A 19,671-nucleotide genomic window follows, 5' to 3' on the forward strand; every position below is an offset into this window, starting at 1 on the left:
TTTGGATCTGGAGATCTTCTAACTGTCTCCACCTGGAAGCAAATTTGGCTCGTTTACAATTTGTACAATGTACAAATTATGGTTTCGCCACGATTCTGCATGTCCAGCACATAGCTTTGCCCTTGGAAACTGCAGCCAACAATAACCGCAGCTGGGTAGTACCATATCCAACAGATACCTGTGGCCTTGGAAGTTTAGGATTTGAGTGTTTCCCTTTAAATAAACTGTAGCCCTTGATTCACATCCTGAACTATTCAAAGCTCAGGAGCTGCCTTTCATTCTTTCCTGCTTCTTCGCTATGTTCGGGCAGAAAATGAGCTTGAAACAAATCGCAGCTGGATGGGCTTGAGCCAGCTCCATGCAGGAGAGGAGAAGGGCATCTGTAAGAGGCTTTGATTCACACATGTCTTTCTAACCACTCCATCCCCCTGGGTACCAAACCAGGAGTGATCACAGGGGGATACAGGTCTGGTAGTCAAAGTCAAGAGTCCAGAAGTGCAAATTATTTTGAAAGACTGAATCCAAGCCATTTGTCCATGGCTGGTAAACATCCAGCATCCCCCTGAAGGTAATCAGGAGTGAAACAACGGTCCTCATTCATCTAGGCCTCCTACCCCATCTCTCCCACGCTTGCCCAACCACCCCTGCCCCACACTGAACAAGAAACCTTGTGTGCAAAACCAAGTTCATCAGCACCAATACCTCCTCCAGTGTTGGAAACAGCCTGTCAAACCCTGGGTGCTATGCAAGAAATGTTTAATTCACTGTGTGTTGGGCCAAGAGCATGAATGGTGCTGCCTTTGGGCAGCCCGGTGGCTGGAGGTGAAAAGAGAGGCAGTTTGTGCATCTCCTCCCGCTGTAGAAAACAGACAGCTCCTTGCTTAAAGCAAAATCTGGGCATCCACATTGGAGAAGGGTCATTGATCGTGGTCCCGTGGTGCTAGGGGCTACAAAAACACAAAGCAAGAGCCTATTCCTGCCTGGGATTTATGACAGACTGACCAGAAGGTGGGAGAGAAGACAAGGGTACGGAGGGCTGCTCTGTGGCTGTGAGGACCGTGTAGCTTGCCTAGCCATGAGATCCATCTCTGTTGGATGAGATTTGAGCTGGGGTAATCACAGGGGCTCAGTCCTGCCTAGGTGCAGCTGGCAAAGAGCAGCTCAGCATCCCAGGGTACCAGCCCTTCAGGCAGATGATCTGTCCAGGGAGCGAGCGGAGATGCCTCTGTGGCTCCCTGTAAAGTACTCAGCATCCTTTTGGGGAAGGAATGCAGCCGAAGGAATGCAGAATTCTTTTGCAGAAGGAAACCAGTAAAACTGGTACAGGACTTATGGTGCGGGATGCTTGGCTTCTGGATCTGCCCCAGACTTGTCCTCTGTGCCTCAGTTTCCCCAACTCTTAAGCCAGGACAATCAACCTTGCCCAATTTCATAAAATTTTTGGACATCTGCAGATGCAGATCTTCATATGCGATGAGTCAGATCTTCTCTTTGTGACTCAGCTCGCAGATGCTGAGCCCTGCGTCAGCATGGCCATCTCCCACTGACCAGCTACAGGGCTTCCCCTGCTCTAGGGTCTGTATTTGCTAGTCTTACTGCAGCAATGCAGCCACAGACATCTCCTGAGTGTGTGACTATTCCCACAACTAAATATTTCGGTGACTTTCTAGACCCATTTGGGAAGACCAGGAAAAAAAACCTTCCTCGGTTAAACACTTCTGTTAGCAATACAGGGGTCATCGCAACATCTTCATCAGCGTGTTATGAACGAATATAACCTCTGGTTTATGCAATGATGTAGGAGAGAGATAAAGGCCAGGGTATATTTACCTGCAGCGGCCAAACTGCTGCCAATGCCCACAGTAGCCAATTTAACTATAGGAACAGCCAAAAGGCACTTCCATCCCCTCTGTTCCATCCCAGGTACCTGCCAAGACCTTCAGGTTCCCAGTGGCCAGGACACCAGCTGAGCGTAACAAGACTCAGCCACACGCACAGCTCAAACCCTGCAAGACTTGCTGTGTCCGATGGCCAGAGGGCGATTTGAGAGGAAGAAGCAAAGAAGAAACGTTTGCAAAGGCTGCATGGATTTTTTTGTGCTTTTAGTGAAGACTGCGGCAGCTGTGGTTAATTCTAAAGTGGGAAATAGAGAAAAGTTCATTGGATGATGAACAGCTTTCCTCCCTGCAAGTTATAAAAGAAGGAAAATGGAAATCTAACAGTGGCTTTCGCTTCTAAAATTAACATAATTCTCCCTGACGCATGAATGTGGCTCTGCAATAAGAGCAGCACAAACCCCGGTGCTCTGGCAGGACAGAGATCTGACCCTGGAAAAGTCTTTAATGTGTGGATGCAGCCCGTTAACATCTGGAGCAAAACACTAGTGGCTCCTTCTAAAGATTGCACTAGCAGACGTCGCTCTGCAAGAATGCATCAGGGTTGCATCATGTGGGCTCCTTGAATTTTCCAGAAATCCTGCCTGCCACCTCTTTCCTGCCAAGTTTTCACTGCAAATCTATACAGTAGCTAGGAAATACACACTGCAATTCTCTGCTGGCATGTTTTAAACAGGCAGGAGTATTTAGGCTAAGCATAGTATGTGGTTTTTGATGCATGGGGACATACAAAAGATGTCCCTTTTTGCTAAGGGTCCCGCATGCAGAACCAGTAGTCTGGGATATAGGAAACTTCAGAGAGAGAGAAATACATGGTTCAATGTATTAAACTGTACATGTGACACTATGTATCAATCACGCACTGCAAAGTGACATCAGAATTGGCATTAAAGTTGCAAAAAGCACTAGAAAGCTCGGAAAGGCCAAATTCAGTTCAACCGGGTAACTTTCACTTGAGCTCAACCACTCTTATGACACAGAGAGCAAAGAAACCCTCGAATGCCTTCTCTCTGTTCTCATCGACGCGTGCTCAATCCTCCACCAGCCAGTCCCCGTGCCTTGGAGACTGGTCTTGGCCTTTTGCAGGTACCTCCTAAACTGCCGCGAGGGTTATGGTCCCTCACCCAATTTGGACCTACGTGAAGGGACCCGACCGGTGTGACATTTGCCTCCCGTGTGGGTGCATTGCGTCATCCCAAGCAAAGACGCAGCGACTCGGATCTAGACACAAACTGGTTTGGTCCCACCAGATCAGCACAACAAGGTCACCAGGGTTGGGGCAACCAAGAGCCTGTGGTCCCTGGACCCTGGGAAGGATGAAGCCCTTTCTCCTGTTGTATCTCTCTGGGCAGATTTTCCGTTGCCTCTGTTAAAAGCGGAAAAGACGAAGAGGCTGCCAAGCCCCTTCCTAAGCATCCCTTTGCTTACACATCCGCAGCACGTGGGCGATGAGAGATGTACATGCTGTTTGTTCCTGCTGGACTGCTGCCCGGTGCAGGGGGGTGCTGAGCCCAGCATGTCTTTTCTCAGATTCATCTCTCCCCTCCTCCTTTTCTGCCTTAAAACTGCTGCATCAAGCACCCCGAAGCCCACAACGCAGCAAAACCGCCAGCCTCAGCCCTGTCCTGCATTCGGCTCCCCCATCCCATCGGCATCACCAGTGGTAGAGTTTTGCAGCTCAGCTTGTTGGGGACCTGATTTCCAACAACCAAGGCACTTTGAGGGACACCGGTAAGATTGGTGAGACAGGCAGTTGTGTAACTTGTGTGCCTACACACAAGCGGGCGTGCACACGCATGCACACGCGTGCACACGCGTGCACACGCTGAACCCGCCCCACTGCCCGCCCCAGCGCAGCTCCGAGCTGGAAGCAGAAGATTGGCTGCCGAAGGATCTCTCTCCAAGCAAGGGTTGGTTTTAGGGGCGTTTCTGTTCCCTCAGCTGGCTCCAGAATAAATGGTTTCCTTTTACATCCCGTTTCCTTCGAAGAGGCCTGAAACGTTGCTGTGCTGCGGGGGGGGGGGACACATGTGGGTCTACGCCTCCTCTCAGCTTTCTGACAGCTTCAATCAAATTTAAAGGAGAGGCAGAGAGCTCAAACCTTTTAAGTTCCCATATGCTTCTTGAAAACAGGCAGCCAGGAAGAGACGACGAAGAGCTTTAACGTCGCAGCGGATGGGAACTCAGCTTTTAACGAGCCATCAGAGATTCCCCCTCGCAGCTGCACTCCGTGCATGACTCTGAGCAGACCGACCTCCCCGTTCCTGGGCCTTTTCTGCTCATATTTGGTAATAAAGGGTAAAAAACTAGAAATGGCACATTCCTTGGTGCCTGCCTCAGGCTCCTCACAGTGGGGAAACTGAAGCTACAGCATCCCAAATCACTGGTCTCACCCTGCTCTCGCAGCCTACCCTTGAGATGGCCCTGGCGTTCGTGGGGCTGACGTGGCTGAAAAACTAACCGCTTTCTTTTTCTTTCGGTTAACTTTCGGGTGGATTCAGACAGTCCCAGTCACTGCGAGGCAGAAGGGAGGGGTTGAGGAGTGCGTATCACCAGTCCAAGACAGCTCATCCAGCCAGCCTGGAAAGGGTACCCCGGAGTCCTGAGTCCTGTTGGTTTGTGCCACGACCCCAAATCAGAGCTCCTGTATCAGTGTAGAAAGAGCACAGGACCCGGCGACCACGTGGGTCCTCCCAGCTTGCTGCCCAGGGATGGCAAACTCCTGTCCCCAAGCTGCGTCTGTCCACAAGGACCCCATCTCCTCCACCCAGCTCCCGGGAAGGTACAGGATGCAGGAGTTTGCAATCAGATCTGCTGTCACCCGTGCTGGACCTCCGCCGAGGCCGCGCAGATGCCATTCTTTCCACCCGAAAGCACCAGAGGAATTTCCACCTCCCCCCCCCCCCGCCTCCACGTGTTGGCAGGAGACCCTGTGGATTTTGAACTTTTCTCTGGGTGTATTAAACAGGGATTACAAGCTGGGATCAAGGGAGTCTCTCTCCTCTATGCCCTGTGGGAAAGCGGCAGCTGGGGCCTCGCTAGCCTGTCGTTCCGTGTTCCTGCATCACGGCATACCTGCGTGATACCACGGATGGAGAATTCGCCCCCCTCTAGGGCAATCACAGTTCTTTCCCTCTTCCTTTTTCTCCTCCATCACATCTGCTGAAGAAGCAGAAGCTGACGGGTGCTTTGCAGAGGATGCATGCATCCATAGGCTGAATTTGCACCCTTAGGGCACATAAACCCACCCTGTGACCTCCCAGAAAGCCAGGGACCGGCATCCCCAGCTCCGGGCTGGGGATGCGGCTAGCAGAGATGAGTTTGGCTCGTCAATGCGGCAGACCAGACAGGCCAGGGCACAGATCCACGGGACACTCAGCCTTTCAGCTTCACTGCCATCCTTTGTGTGCTGTCTATTCAGACAAAGCTGGTCCCTTCCAGCTGCAGCCAAACCGGGACCCGGGCATGGGTGCAAGCCAGAGAGAGGGAAATGGGCTGCGATTCTGCCTGAGTCCGAGACATTGCTGCCTGCAAAGCCATTGCTCCGACATGCCTTGAGCTGCATGAATGAGTTCAGAGTGGCAAAGGAGGATGTTGCAAGGGGAAAATTAAAGCGCCAATCCTGAACTTGCCCTTGAGCTGAGCAGAGAAGCAGAATCCCCCCCAAAGCCTTTGCATGTGGGTACCCAGAGAACCAGGTGAGCTCTGACTAGCTCTGGATGGGGAACCCCTCATCCAACACACGCTTGGTTTGCCTAGAGATGAAGCCATGGTGTTTGAGTGCTACTGGGAACTCACCTGAGCCTAGAGTCATACTGGTTGCCACCAGCCCCAGCCCCCATGGCTCCTCACGTGGCTCTGGGAGATGACCTTAGGCTGGATCCTAAGGCCACAGCTGCTTCCAGGCTCCATCCAGAACCGTTTGCTCTGGTCTGGGGAGAGATTTGGCTGATGAGACACACGCAAGTGCCTCTGCAATCCCAGCTGAATCAGTGATAACACTGCTCCTGGGACTGACAAACGGTCTGGGGAGGGTTGAACTGATTTGAGAAGGTTTGAGCTGACCTAGGCAGGGATTCTTTAAGGCTGGTTCACCTTCTCTGTCCATTCCTGCTCATTAGGTGAGAAAACGATGCCCAGCAGATGCGGGCAGGAGAAGCGAGAAGCGGTGCAGAGGCAGGGGAGCATTCACATCAGGGCTGCCTTTGTCTCACCCTTGCAGGCAGGTGAGATAACGCTGTCACCAGGATGGGGGACACAATGGGGACGTGCAAATTCGGGAATTTGACTGTATCAAGGAGTCTCGCAGGCTTGTTGCATCCTCTGCGGGAAGACTAGATGCATTCAAGGTGGAGGCTGCAAAGAGGATCAGTATCACCTTGGCTGCCCCCACCATGATCTTTGCAGGTCCCATGGGTTTTAATCCTCCAAGACCTAATCCTGCCAAGTGCTGTGCTCCCTCCAAGAGATGTTCAGCACCAGGACTGCTTCTCAGCTGCTCTTCAGTGCCAGACCCATGCTGGCTCTGAGCATCCCTGCCTTCCTCATCTGCAGCACAGAGAAACCCCAGAGGTAAATGAGTTACCCAGAGGGGGAGGTGAGGCTCATAAACTCTGGGGCTCATAAAGACGTACAAAATGTCCTACTAGGCCAGCGTGGTCCAGCTAGCCCTGCTCCACCAGCGACCACGGGAGAGGCAAGCACTTTTAGGGCAAGCAACTGGTTCCAGCTTGCCTGTGGTCCATTGCACTTGTGCCACCCCAGCACCCACACCTGCTGGATTAGGGATGTTCAGCGTACATCCCCATTAGTATCTACTTCTGGAACTAATTAATGTAATTTGTCTAAGCCTTTTAGCTTGGATCCCATCTACCTCCTGTGGATGCAACTGCATGAAAAAAGGACTGCCTGGGATCTGTTTTAAAATGATCTCCTGCTAGCTTCTACCCAGCTCCATGCTCTTAACTGTGGGATCTGGTGAACAGCTTTAATCCCCCGCCCCATTAAAGCTGAGAGTTACAAGAAGGGACTAAGTATCTCCGCTCTACAAATTGCCTTCACTGCTATCCTTGCTACAGAGCATGTTTGATCCTGGAACACAGAAATCCTGCACCAGCACTGCTTCATGCCAGCTTAGAAGATGACAGACTCTGTCACTGATACAGGAAAACAAGGGTCAGACTCCTGGGTCACTGTAGCCTACAGGAAAGGGTGAATGTGCAAAGCTGCTGGAGTTTATATTTAAAAAGTCGTGTCCAAAGAGCCTGTTAGACTGCAGTGTTTGCTTTCATTTGCCTTTGCAGAAATAAAAGCGCTCCTTTAATATGTAATCAAGTGAATTAGTAACACTGCTTTAAATAAGACAAGCCAAACGACCACGACAGCATCAGTCCAGATGTTTTACAGCTGGGCATGGGTTGTATACCGCAGAGCTGGGTGTAGGACTTCCAGTACCAGTCGGATTTCACTGTCCTCCACCCCAGCAGCTCCCCCACACCCGGCCTAGGCACTGCGACAAGAGGCTGCAAATCTCCGTCAGGTTTGTCAGGGCGTGTAGGATCAGACCCATATCACAAACTCTTTGGGTTTTTTTAAATTAAAGTATGTTATAGCTCAGCAGATCTGCAGCCACCGAAATCCAAAGGCTCCCCAGGGAGCGTAACCGCACTCGAAATAACTCGCGACAAAAGAAATGCAAGTTTTGCCCTACACGCAAGTGCGTTTTAAAGCTGGGCGGCTGGAGGGGAGGAGTTGGGCTGGAGAAGTGGATGTGTCTTTTGGCAGCTGGGCCCTCTCATTAAAGGAGCAGAGAAGACGGAAGAAGGCAACTCCCAGTATCGCTCCCCCTTCCCGGTCCTCTCCCCCATCCCACTGCTGTAGGATCTCCTACGTGGCACTGTGGGGGTAGGGACCGCTGGCCAGAGCCCCTGCAAAGTCCAATTGCACTTGGAAATCACTCGATAGCAACAGAAATCTTCCCCTGCAATGCAGATCGGCCCGATTCCTAGCCCTTTTACCCTGGAAAATATGTTCACGGTCAAGATGAAGCTGTTTGCTGACATTTTGGCAGAATGTACTCATTTTCTGCATATTCACATCCTAAACCCCTGTAGATTTATCGTGGCTGTCTTAGAGCAATGCACCCAGAATTGTGTTGTCTGGGGGGATGAATTAGTAGTGTGGGACAGTTAGCGATAGCAGGAATAGGGGGGAATATACATTTAAAAATCAGGCAAAAATTTGAAATACCTTTATGCTGGGCTGCCTGTCCTCAAACACAAAGAACTATTTTTATTCAACTCCCAATTCCCGTTATTGAGGCAAAGCCACTTAAAAGGACTGAAGCACAGAGCCCTGCACTTGTGTCAAAGGAGTTTGGTGCTGGGAGGCATTGAAAGAGATCAAGATTAAAAGTTTTTGAGTTTATTTTAAATTTCACTAGGAAGAAAAAAAAAAATCTTACATGGGAAGTAATTACACAGAAGGGTTTGAAGGTGGAGCAATTCAGAGCTTGGCAGAGAAGACAAGCTGACACTGGAAGTTTAAAGGAGCTTTTCTCATTTCTCAGCTGGTATATGCTGCTGGTACAGACCAGTAACTTTTCACCTGCGTATCGATTGTTTGCTATCAGCAAATCCATTTTTTGCTATGGCAACATAGTAATAAAGCAAAGATCGTGCTATAAAAACCCTGGGGCCACATTCTGATCATTTATGCAGACACAAAGCCAAGAAAACTGCTCCAAATATATACTAGCGTACCCGAAAATATGATGCTTAAGGTACTTCAAACCTCTCTTTCCCATTGACTCCCTCCCAGAAGGAAGCTGATCTCTGAACATCACCACTGCGAGGCCATGAGGACCGTTTAGGCACGTTATCATTAAAGACTGCAGCGTAAGGTACCTGCTTGAATGCAAAATGCCCAGGGAAGATGTCAGCTGGAAACGTGGTTTGTTCAGGTATTTCTTTCTCCACACGCACCACTGAAAAAGAAAACAAAAAAAAGTTAAATAAATCACACAAAGCTAGGAGCCTTCAGGCAGCTGAAATGACTTCAGGCTTGGCGCCCAAAAGGTCGCCCAGCGAGTGAGACCCCTTGGCACTTTTCCCCTGTAACAGCTTTTGTGCAAATGACACCGCCATGATATCCATCAGCCATAATAAAGGCTATTGGGAATGGATGAACGGGACAATCTTTCTCACAGCCAGAAGCAAACACCCAGTGACCAGAACAAACCTCCCGTTATCTGCTAACCGCTGTTATCAAGGTCTTGCTGCTGCAATCGGTGCTGTGAGCGAAATCATCGTAGAAACGCGCATTTTGGTTTGCTATTAAGAGTTCTGGGGAGCTGGGTTATTGCAGCTGGTAGGAAATTTTGTACAGGGAGGGCTCAAAGACCTCTCCTCATTTGAGGTGCGGAGTATCTACTCGCATGGCATCATCTGAACGGTTTAGACAGAAGAAAAATGTCACTTTTTGATGCCATCTTCTAGAAGCAGTGGACGGATGTTGTGCAGGGAAACGGACAGCGGAAAGATGAGATGATCCCAATTGCAAGGTGCTTGCAAGACAAGAACCCAGGTCTGAGGGCAGAATATTCAAAGCCAGAACACTAAATCAGATGCTGTTTTCTACTATAGGAAGAGGTAGCAACCTGCTGAGACCCATCTTGTGAGGGAAGCAGAGAAACTTGCAGAGCCAAAACCAGCATTAATGGGGGGGGAATGAACTTGCTTGGTGATTAGAAGCAAGCAAAGACACAGACATCAGTTAAACAACACAATGATGCGGCATCCTTCTGCTAATGTGGTAACCATCAATGAGGATGATGCTTAATTACTGGGTGGTACCTAGAATATCACGATATCCCAGATTGCCATTAAAAAAAAAAACCCATGCCCGCTTAAAATGTGACAGGGTTGAAACCGAGCAGCGTTCAATACTCGTGACTCAGCGCGGAAACTTCTCTATGGCACATACTTTGCTGCAAGCGCTCTCAGCCAGGCAGTCTGGCACTGGGCGGCATGAGCATTTAACTCCTTCAACATTACTTTGGGGCTGCGAATATTTGCTGCCATAACGCTTTTCTAAACTGCGTACGTTTGCCGGACACGAGGGTTTTGCCACCGTGTTGTGCTACAATGAAGAACAGCCCCCATCCGACCTGCTCATCTCACGCCTACGATGCAGGGGGAAATTTGGAAGTATGGACGATGTGATGGGTAAGAGGTTCACCCCTCCATCAGCCCAGCTGCTGGGGAAAAGGAGAGGTGGGTATTAGTGCAGGTGGGGAGATGGATGGAAAACCAGTGTCTGTGGGATACAGCGATATGAGGAAGTTCTCCAGCTGCCCGTAACTTGGCCATCAGGTCCCTGCAGAGCGCATGCAGGTCCTCTTGGGTATCGCCAAACAGGGGGGCATTTCAGGTGGCAAGATGTGGCTCGACCCAGGTGCAGATGGTGAAACATTCGCTGCCCGTGACTGCTCCGGTCGTGGCTGAAGCCCTTTGCAACACCCTCGACTTCATGGAGGATGCCACCTTAGAGAAAAATAAATAACTCCCCCGCCTCATTCACCAACCACCCAGCCTCAAGCGGTGCCGGGGGGGGCGGGAATAAGATGCACCAGAGCCTTGTAAAAATGCAAAAGCACCCTTTGGGCTTGGGAGAGCCTCCCGTAGCCCTGCTGCGAGGCTGGCGGGGGGCAGGCAGAGAGGCAGCTCCGGCCGTGCCGGCAGAAGGAGGGACCGCGCGTCCCCCCGGCCCCGCCGGACCCCCCCCGCGCAGCAGCGGCGGGGCCGGGCGCTCCCTGCCATTGGCGGGAGGTCGGGAGAGCTTTATCGGATCCTCCCCTTCCTCTCCCTCCCCAGGCGTTTTTAAGAGGTTTTTTCCCAACTTTCCAGAAGTTTCTCCCCGGCCCCTTATATACCCCCTCCGCGGGACGGCGAGGTGCACAGGGGAGCCGAGCAAAGCAGCGTCCCAGCCCCGCACCGCCCCGCCGCAGGTAAGGGAGGGGGGGACCGGGGCAGCCCCGGTTCGCAGGACCGCTGCCAGGCAGGGATGCGGCCAAGCTGAGATTGCAGCAGGCCGGGTGTTATTTTGGGGTCCTGCATGCTCCTGGTTGGCCCCACAGGGCAGGGAAGTCGGGGGGGGAGGTATTGCATGGGGGGGAAGAGGGTTGCATGGGGGGTAGGTTGCATTGGGGTGGGTTGCGATTGGGGATGTGTGTAGGGTACGGACTGCCCCACAAGCTGGCTCTATTTTTGGAGAAAAGATATTAAAAGATTCCCACCATCACCACCTCCAGTTTGCTAAAGACGGTTGCAGCGAAGCTGCACCCTGGGTTTGCACCCAGGAGAAGTTTTCAGGGGGTGAAGAAAGAGAAGAGGGGGTAAGGGAAGCACCAACTTGGTCCAAGTGGTCCCGGAGCAACCCTGGCTGGAGAAAGCCTTCAGCCCCTGCTCCTGCCCAGCCTGGGAGCCTCCGGGACCCTGGGCACCGGCCCAGCGCAGGAGGAAGAGCTCTCCCTACAGCCTCCCTGCGACAAGACTGACTAACCCTGTCCTTCTGCCTGCCTTAACGAAGCGTCACGTTCCTCTCCTGACATGGAAATGGCCTTTTGCTTGCATGCCTCCATCCTGCGGCTTTGTCTTGGTCATGGGAGAAATACAGTCCTCGAAGGGGTGCGTGCCTCTGGCTGGCCGTCGTGGGCGATGGCACCTCCAAATCCTGCCAGGAGAGCAGGTCCCCGACAGCCCCGAGGAGGTCTGCAGGATGCCACGTTGGCACAGGGCGTCCCTTTGCAGGGGTGCGCTGTACGAACGCAAGAGAGGATGTTACGGCTGCGCATTCCCCCAAATTCCCTCTATTTTCACCCTGGGTTATGAATTCACCAATAATCTCAGCCGTAATCCAAGGATGGGCAAAATTTCTCTGTCTCGCCGCCATGGGCTGCGTCACTCATCGCAGCCCGGCCAAATTTCTCACCGGTCTCTGAAGTAATGAACCTTTTTTAAGCTGAGGATGTAAGCGGCATGGGCCGCCCGTTGCTTGCAAGAGAACTACTCCATGTATCTGTTTTCTTTCAGAATGAAAAAGGCAAACGTTGACCTCACTATGAAAGAGTTTCAAGGTATCTTTAGAAATAAAAGGGAAGAAAAAAAAAAAACCCAAAAGAAAACCTTTCAGATTTTAAATGCTTGCTGCACCCAGTGCTGTCTGCGCCTTAAAAGTGCATCAAGGGCAGTTTTGAGCCTGTTGCACAAGTCTTTGCTCTTAGGTAGCCAGGATGGCTCTTCCTTTCAACGGAAGGCTTGCTCCCAAAAGGATTTTAGGATACAAATTGCCTCCCTCTCTGAGGCTACGTAATTCCCCACTCTGGCAACTGGTCCCTGGTGCAACTGCGCACTCTCTTTGCTTCGGGCTATGTGCGTGTTTCCTTCCATATGTAATCCCAGCGGGCCCTTCGCTTCCTGCTCTGTTTGCTTTAACCCTGAAGCTGCCCTGTTACAGCCCTTTCTTGTCTCCGCACGCAAGGAGCAGCCTCTGAGGCTGGCCCGGAGCAGGGTGAGAGGAGAGGACTGAGGAACGCAACTTCATTGTAGCCTTAGGCATGATCCAGCCTGTCAGGAAAAGCTCGCTTTGGGCGCGAAGGTGGAATTTAAGCCCTGGGGATCTGCGATATGGAAGGTTTGCTGTGAGCAGTGGGAAGTTAGGAGGGAGGGAAGGTCTGGGGACAGGTTAAAGCCTTGGAGGCAGGCGGGATGAGCTCCAAAGAGCTTTCAAGCACAGCATTTAGGACTGGGCAGCCTGCAGATTTATCGAAGCTAGTAGCTCAGAGCCCTCGCTGGGGATAGGTGCACCTACGTTGTGATGAGATGCATCTACCTAATGTATGAACATATTGGGAAGGGGCTCTGCTGGGGGAAAGGAGGGGTCCACCACCTTCCTCTGTCCCGCTACCTCCCTGGCAGGGCTGTACAGGCAAAAACTAAGTCAGACAGAGCTGACCAGACAGTGTTGGATCTTCTCAAGGGGCCCCTCTGACTTATTGGTGGAAGCTCATGGGCTCCATCTAGTGTCTGGAAAGCTGAGCTCTTGGCTACTAAGCTGGGGTCCCCAGGGAGGACGATCCCTGCCGTATGCTGACTGTGATAGCAGAGCCCTGCCCGTCAATCCAGGGGCTATGTGGCCCCTAGGCAGCAGAAACATCCCGCTTTTAGCTTTTCCTGACCAGAAATATCTGTTGCTTCCATTCCCTGGCCCCTCCTTAAATCATTTACTGTACATGAACATAGAGTAATACAGTAAAATTGCTTATAAGGGAAGCTTTCATTCAAAATGCACAGGCTCTGCATGCCAGAGTGCAGCCTGGACTCTTGAAGACTAATTGTTGCTCAGGGGAAAGCCCAGCGTGGACTTGGGATCGTTGCACCCCAAGTGAAGCGTTGATGCAGATGCTCTGTCTATCACTGGAGCAGGTTTCACTGGAAGAGCCCCTGGGGTCTCTGCATGCTCCAGGAAGGGAGTGAATCATGCTGACGGTGAGCTCTTCTTCCCAGCAGGTCCTCAGAGGTGTCTGGTGCTGCTGAAACCATGTGGACTATTCTGGTGCTTGCTCTCTGCGGCCTCGCTGCAGCCGTGCCCTCAGAGGACAGGAAGCTGAGCGACAAGGCAACAACGCTGGCTGACCGCAGCACGACGCTAGCCTTCAACCTCTACCATGCCATGGCAAAAGACAAGAACATGGAGAACATCCTGCTGTCCCCCGTGGTCGTTGCCTCTTCACTCGGCCTCGTGTCCCTCGGGGGCAAGGCCACAACCGCCTCCCAAGCCAAGGCAGTGCTCAGCGCAGATAAACTGAACGACGACTACATGCACAGTGGGTTGTCTGAGCTCCTGAACGAGGTCAGCAACAGCACAGCCCGCAACGTCACCTGGAAGATCGGCAACCGCTTGTACGGCCCTGCCTCCATCAACTTCGCCGATGACTTTGTGAAGAACAGCAAGAAACACTACAACTACGAGCACTCCAAGATCAACTTCCGAGACAAGAGGAGCGCCCTGAAATCCATTAACGAGTGGGCAGCCCAGACCACGGATGGGAAACTCCCAGAGGTCACAAAAGACGTTGAGAAAACTGATGGGGCCCTGATCGTCAATGCCATGTTCTTCAAGCGTAAGTTCTACCTTCAATTCTTCACACAAGTGACCCAAAACCTAGCGTGAGCCAATACAGAGCAGCCCAAATGGGAAGATGAACAAATCCTAGGTCCACTGGAGGCGTGCTCTTTTTCAGAGCGAGTAGTTAGGAACTGTGCATGAAGTTACCAGTCATTCCCTTTTCTTACAACCTGAATTTCTCTCTCCTGTAGCTCACTGGGATGAGAAGTTCCATCATAAGATGGTGGACAACCGTGGCTTCATGGTGACCCGTTCCTACACTGTGGGAGTTCCCATGATGCATCGCACAGGTACGTTGCAAACCTCCTGCCCCATGTCAAGACCAAGCGGAGTTAATGCTCATTGCTGCTCCGTTACCCAGTTTTCCACCAACTGCTTCCAAGATTGGTTTGCCTCAGGGTCAGTGAGTGAGAGGGAACAAAGCAGAGTGTGCTTGTTCTGCTGACTCAATCTCTCTGTGAGCAGAGAGAATCCATGTTTACTATTGGGTGCTTGGCTGTTAGGAATAAATCCTAGCTCACCACGCAAACGAGAGCCGCAGTTTTGAGTTGTTGCCAAGTCCAGTAATGCTGGGCCAGATCCCAAAACAGTGTTCAGACTCGCTTCCCTTGCTGGTCAGGGAAAGTCCAGGGTGAATTCACAACAAGGTTGTGGGTAACTTTGCCTCTGCTCCACATCTCACCATTTCCTGCTTCTGATTTCAAGGTCTCTACAATTACTATGATGATGAGACAGAGAAACTCCAGGTGGTAGAGATGCCACTTGCTCACAAGCTCTCCAGCATGATCTTTATCATGCCAAACCATGTGGAGCCTCTGGAGAGAGTTGAGAAACTGCTGAACAGGGAGCAGCTAAAGGCCTGGGCCAGCAAGATGAAGAAGAGATCAGTGGCCATCTCGCTGCCTAAAGTCATCCTGGAAGTCAGCCACGACCTTCAGGTAAAGGAGGTCCTTAAAGAAAACAGTTGGGCCTTACAGTTCTTTGGGGTGGGAGAGAAGATAGTGGGATGATGGGTTATCTGTGCCTGTCATCCTTTTTCCAGCGGCTAGTCTAACCATGGCTGGAAAGGATTGTACTGTGTCATCTCTGGGAGGGTTGCTGACCTTTTTCTCCTCCTAGAAACACTTGGCTGATCTGGGCCTGACAGAAGCCATTGACAAAACCAAGGCTGACTTATCAAAGATCTCTGGCAAGAAAGACCTTTACCTGTCCAACGTCTTCCACGCTGCTGCTCTTGAATGGGACACAGAAGGGAACCCCTACGATGCTGACATCTACGGCCGAGAGGAGATGAGGAACCCCAAGCTCTTCTATGCTGACCACCCCTTCATCTTCATGATCAAGGACAATAAAACCAACTCCATTCTCTTCATCGGCAGACTCGTGAGGCCCAAAGGGGACAAGATGCGTGATGAGTTGTAGTTAGTTTTTTTTTTTTCCCCAGAGCTTTGGTTTGTGTTTTTTAGTGGGAGATTTCAAAAAAGGGGAAACACTATTTTGTATCCTTCTCGAACTATGGGTGCTATTCAGACCAGGGTGCATTGTGATGAGAAACCAGCATACACTTTTACCTCACCCCAAAATACTTATTGCACAAACCCACCTCCAGAGAGGAACAGGGGAGCCTGGCACAAGAGGGTCACCAGGAGTGCAAGGGAACTGGCATGCACTGTCTCAGCTACTGGCATCCTCAGCTGAGATGTTCGGGCTGATGCCTAGCTCTTCCCTGCACTAGAGTTAAACCTCCTGCTAAGTACCTTGCTGCTACCATCGGCCCTGCAAAGGCACAAGCCCTCCACCCTTCCATCGCAAATGCTTCTGCACATTCAGCTCTGCCACTTACTTTTGTCCCCCTTTGATGCTATGCGGCACCACACCAGAGTGGCTCTGGTCGCTCTGCAGTTGTTCCTTGCTTCTCTCTTCTATCTTCAGTGGTATATAACAGAGCACGAAGGGCCAATTCTGCGGTCCAGCCCCCTCTATGGCCCTGGGAGCAGAGCAGGACCGTGACAGCATGTAAGAACGGAGATTGTATGGAGTTGTGCCTTTCTGTCCTGCCTAACCCTGCTCTGGATGACTGTTAGATGCTTCAACTGCAGCAGGTCATCAGCTCCTTAGCTAGAACATTCACTGCAAAGCCAAGTGCAGCTTTGCTCAACACTTCACAGAGAAGTAAGTGGCTTGGGGTGTCAGCAGAGAGGCCAAGAGCAGATGGGCTTCTAGAAAGATAAACCTGAGGTGCCTTCAACACTCTTGCATGGTAGAAATGGCTGTGCTCCACCCCTCTGGGGATCACGAAGGGGGCTCTTGGGCCAACATCTGGAATTAAACATCCTGTACCAGGCAAAGAGAGGAACTCCGCTTCTCTCGGTGCTTCTGCATCAGCACATAGGGCTGGGAAAGAGACAGTTACCACTGTGAAGGTTCTCCCAATTATGACCAGGGCTGGTACCCATCAGCTCCCATAGCAGGCCAAGGGACTCCTGCTGGCTTCTCACAGGGAGGTGGATCAGGTTCACTTCCACTTTCGTTTAAATACAAAGCTTTAGAGCTGCCGTTACCTGACTTCCTAATGACCCTTTTCTGAAGCTCCTCTCCTCCGTGACGCTTTAGCTCCCTGTTGGCTGACCTGGATAAGGGCACACTGAAAAACAAATGTATTTATAGTTATACTCGTATTTATGTCTGATAATTAGCAAGTTTCACGGCCTGCTCCAGCCTAGACTTGGAGGCTATTCCTATCTTCTTCTCTTTAAGGGATATCATCAGGTTAATATTATTTAAAGTAACTGATATGATCCCACGAGCGTTGAAGCATGTGTCAGGTAAGCCTTGCTACGCACTGAGAGACATCACAAAGCAAGTAATGACAAGATTATTGAAATGAGAGAAATCTGTGCATCACAATTTAAGTGCCAGTTATTTGAAACCAGCAAGGACAGTGACTGCATTGCTTTTCTGTTTTATTTCCCTGCCAATGTGCTTGCTGTCAGGTTGCTACATAGAAGCCAAATACTGCATTTTTTCAGACCATACACAGCACTAACTCCACTTATTTATTAAAGTTACAACCACAAAGTCTCCTATTAGGTGTTTCGTACAGGCAAAAATACAGCAGCTTGTGCCCCCAAGTTTGACCTGACCGTGCCTTCTCCAGGTTTGCAAGGTTACACAGTTGCAAAAAAGCTTGTCTGCCCTAATTCCTATCCAAGCCAGCCAGAATGGGAGATCTTGTCCCTACTCTCTTCCCAAAGTGCTTTCCCCACCGTGTTGGGAGGTAGGAGGCAATCCACAAGGACATACCCAAATGCACAGGAAGCCTAAAGCCCAGCTAGACACTACCCGGTGAATCAGCGCACTGAAACCCACATGCTGTAGCACGTTATGGAGGATTGGGGGGGGGGGGTGGGGGGGGGGTGGTAAAAGGGGTGGGCAAGGCGAGAACACACTGTGGGATATTGTGAATAATTTGCATCATGTGGATGCAGGCGTCTGATGGCTTTTATTGTCTGTTCTTGTACCACACAATGACAGTTGTATAATTTTGCAATAAAACTTTTTCAATGAACCCCTGGCAGCCACAGTCACTTGCAGGGTTTGGGTGGGAAAAAATACTCTTAAAGAGCTTGGAGAGGTTCCTTGCCATCCTTAAATCCAACACACCTTTCTTAATCTGGTAATTATGGACCAAAATTAGACTTAATGCACAACAACACGTGAATTCCCATGACATCTGTGTCGTGGGAAGGGAACACTATTTAGCAGATTGGCTTTTCACTTGAACATTTTTCTCCTGAAACTGCAAGTATCCAGCATCTTTAATGCTTCACAGTCAAGAGGACCTACTGCCTTTCCCTGCTCTGACATTTAACAGAGCAGCAAATAGCTCAGTTAAAGAGAAAATATAGCAGTGTAGGAATAAAACTGAGGTGTTCGCCACAGGGACCAGCCTTCCCAACCCTACAACCCAAAGCTTCTCTAGCCGAGATCCAGTCGAGATAGAGGAAAAAGAACCACAAGAACCTGCACTATGGCCGTGGGAATACAGCTAAGTCTTGGAAAATCCAGCAGTGTCAGACCCTGCTGGCCCACGTCCTTCCACTGCTGGAAATGGATTAACCTGCTGTCCATTCAAGCATGCAGCCTTCTGCCACTCAGAAGTAAAACTAAAACCACAGACAGACATCTCCCCTTCTCCCTGTGCCAAAATAGCGCACATCTGGGATAGGCAGGCACACGCATCCTCATGGAGCTCCTCAGACTGAAAAAGCACCATATGCTTGCCAGATCAATCTTTCACTGCAGAAAATTACAGCAGCCATCTCCAGCACTGTGGCAACCCAGGAACACCATCAACCTGGAACAGCAATATTGCAAGGAACTGAAAAGCTTTCCAGAGCTCCTGAGCCCATCTAGCCCCAGCTCGTCTTGCAAGCAGCTTTAAATACTTGTGGTTTTCACCCTAGGGAAGACAGCACCCTCAAGACACAGGGAACTAAACAAGTCCCCTTACCTCTCCTTTAGGAGCTTCTTCAAACAGCTCACGGTGGTGGTATGCACCAACCAATGCATGCCAGAAAGGTATTCAGTTCACACATGCAAACCTCAACCATTACGGGATAATCCTTGATGTTGTCCTCAGCTTCTCACAACACGATGGGTGTAGCGAGATACAATACCACTCTTAAACACACTGCTTGCACACCTCTTGATCTTACACGCAAGCAACTAAATATTTCTTGATTCTACCAGTGATCAGCACTGTGAGATTAACGGGCTGATGGACCGGGTCGGAGGGCTCTAAACCAGAAAAAGAGTTGAGTGATCTCCAGGAAAGCCAGGCCTCACTGGAGGATTGCAGGAGAAATTTCCAGCTGATCATCATCTAGTATATAGGGACTTTTAAGAATTTAGATACAACATGCAAGGCCTTGCACTGTGTGTCACCCTTCTACTGCTTCAGGCCTTCCAGCTTTCACACATTTCCTGCTCCTGCGAAGTGACAAAGCCGGTCTGTCACCTTTCTTTGGAATTTTTTTTTCAAAATTCAAATTCACATTAAAAAAAATTTAAAAAATTAATGTTGGTATTACTTACTCTAACACTTAACATGTCATAACTTATTTTTAAAGCTTTCCACTGAAAGACGTACACAGAAACCTGAAATCTGATTCATTCTCTGACACCCTGAGAAGGCACATCTGTCTCTGACAGACTTAACCAGCTTCCCAGCCAGCACCCTGCCAGGCTGGGTTTCCAGGAAGCCTGCCAGAGAAGCTGGGAACAGGAAGGCTGAGGCTCACACATCCAAACACGTTGGCAGACAGACCAGTTCCTGACACCATCAGTTTGAAATTCCATTTCATAAGTTACCTGCCCAGCTCTGGCAGAGGAGCCTCCTGAAAATGGAAATCTGGATGTAAAAGCTATTCCCAAGCAGCAAATTTTGCAGATTTGTACAATTTTTGTCAATGCAACAAATAGGTTCTGAATTTCTCGAAATCTGAACAAAAGCCTTGATCCTGTACACAACATGATGTCTTATGCGCATGCATAACAGTCTCTTCCCATTACTGCACTGGACTTGGAA

At 50.4% G+C, this 19,671-nt stretch overlaps 1 protein-coding gene and 1 long non-coding RNA gene across 4 annotated transcripts; both read left to right on the forward strand.

The window, feature by feature from the left end:
- Nucleotides 1–3,496: 3,496 nt before the first annotated feature.
- LOC140648955 (uncharacterized) lies at nucleotides 3,497–6,164 on the forward strand. Its single transcript, XR_012041420.1, has 3 exons — nucleotides 3,497–3,626; nucleotides 4,029–4,183; nucleotides 6,017–6,164. It is a non-coding gene; the product is annotated as an uncharacterized lncRNA (long non-coding RNA).
- A 4,637-nt stretch (nucleotides 6,165–10,801) lies between these two features.
- On the forward strand, nucleotides 10,802–17,649 carry SERPINH1 (serpin family H member 1). Of its 3 annotated transcripts, XM_072850930.1 has the most exons (6): nucleotides 10,819–10,902; nucleotides 11,987–12,030; nucleotides 13,460–14,076; nucleotides 14,273–14,371; nucleotides 14,787–15,019; nucleotides 15,201–17,649. In XM_072850930.1, the coding sequence occupies exons 3-6, from the start codon at nucleotides 13,494–13,496 to the stop codon at nucleotides 15,501–15,503; spliced, it is 1,218 nt and encodes a 405-aa protein (XP_072707031.1). In that variant the 5' UTR covers nucleotides 10,819–10,902; nucleotides 11,987–12,030; nucleotides 13,460–13,493; the 3' UTR covers nucleotides 15,504–17,649. The 3 variants fall into 3 exon arrangements, with proteins under 3 accessions (XP_072707028.1, XP_072707029.1, XP_072707031.1); XM_072850927.1 differs by lacking the exon at nucleotides 11,987–12,030 and having other exon boundaries at nucleotides 10,802–10,902; XM_072850928.1 differs by lacking the exon at nucleotides 11,987–12,030 and having other exon boundaries at nucleotides 10,802–10,902; nucleotides 13,463–14,076.
- The last annotated feature ends 2,022 nt before the right edge of the window (nucleotides 17,650–19,671 follow it).

This window comes from Ciconia boyciana, chromosome 1, assembly GCF_034638445.1.
Source record: "Ciconia boyciana chromosome 1, ASM3463844v1, whole genome shotgun sequence".
Taxonomy (NCBI): Eukaryota; Metazoa; Chordata; class Aves; order Ciconiiformes; family Ciconiidae; genus Ciconia; species Ciconia boyciana.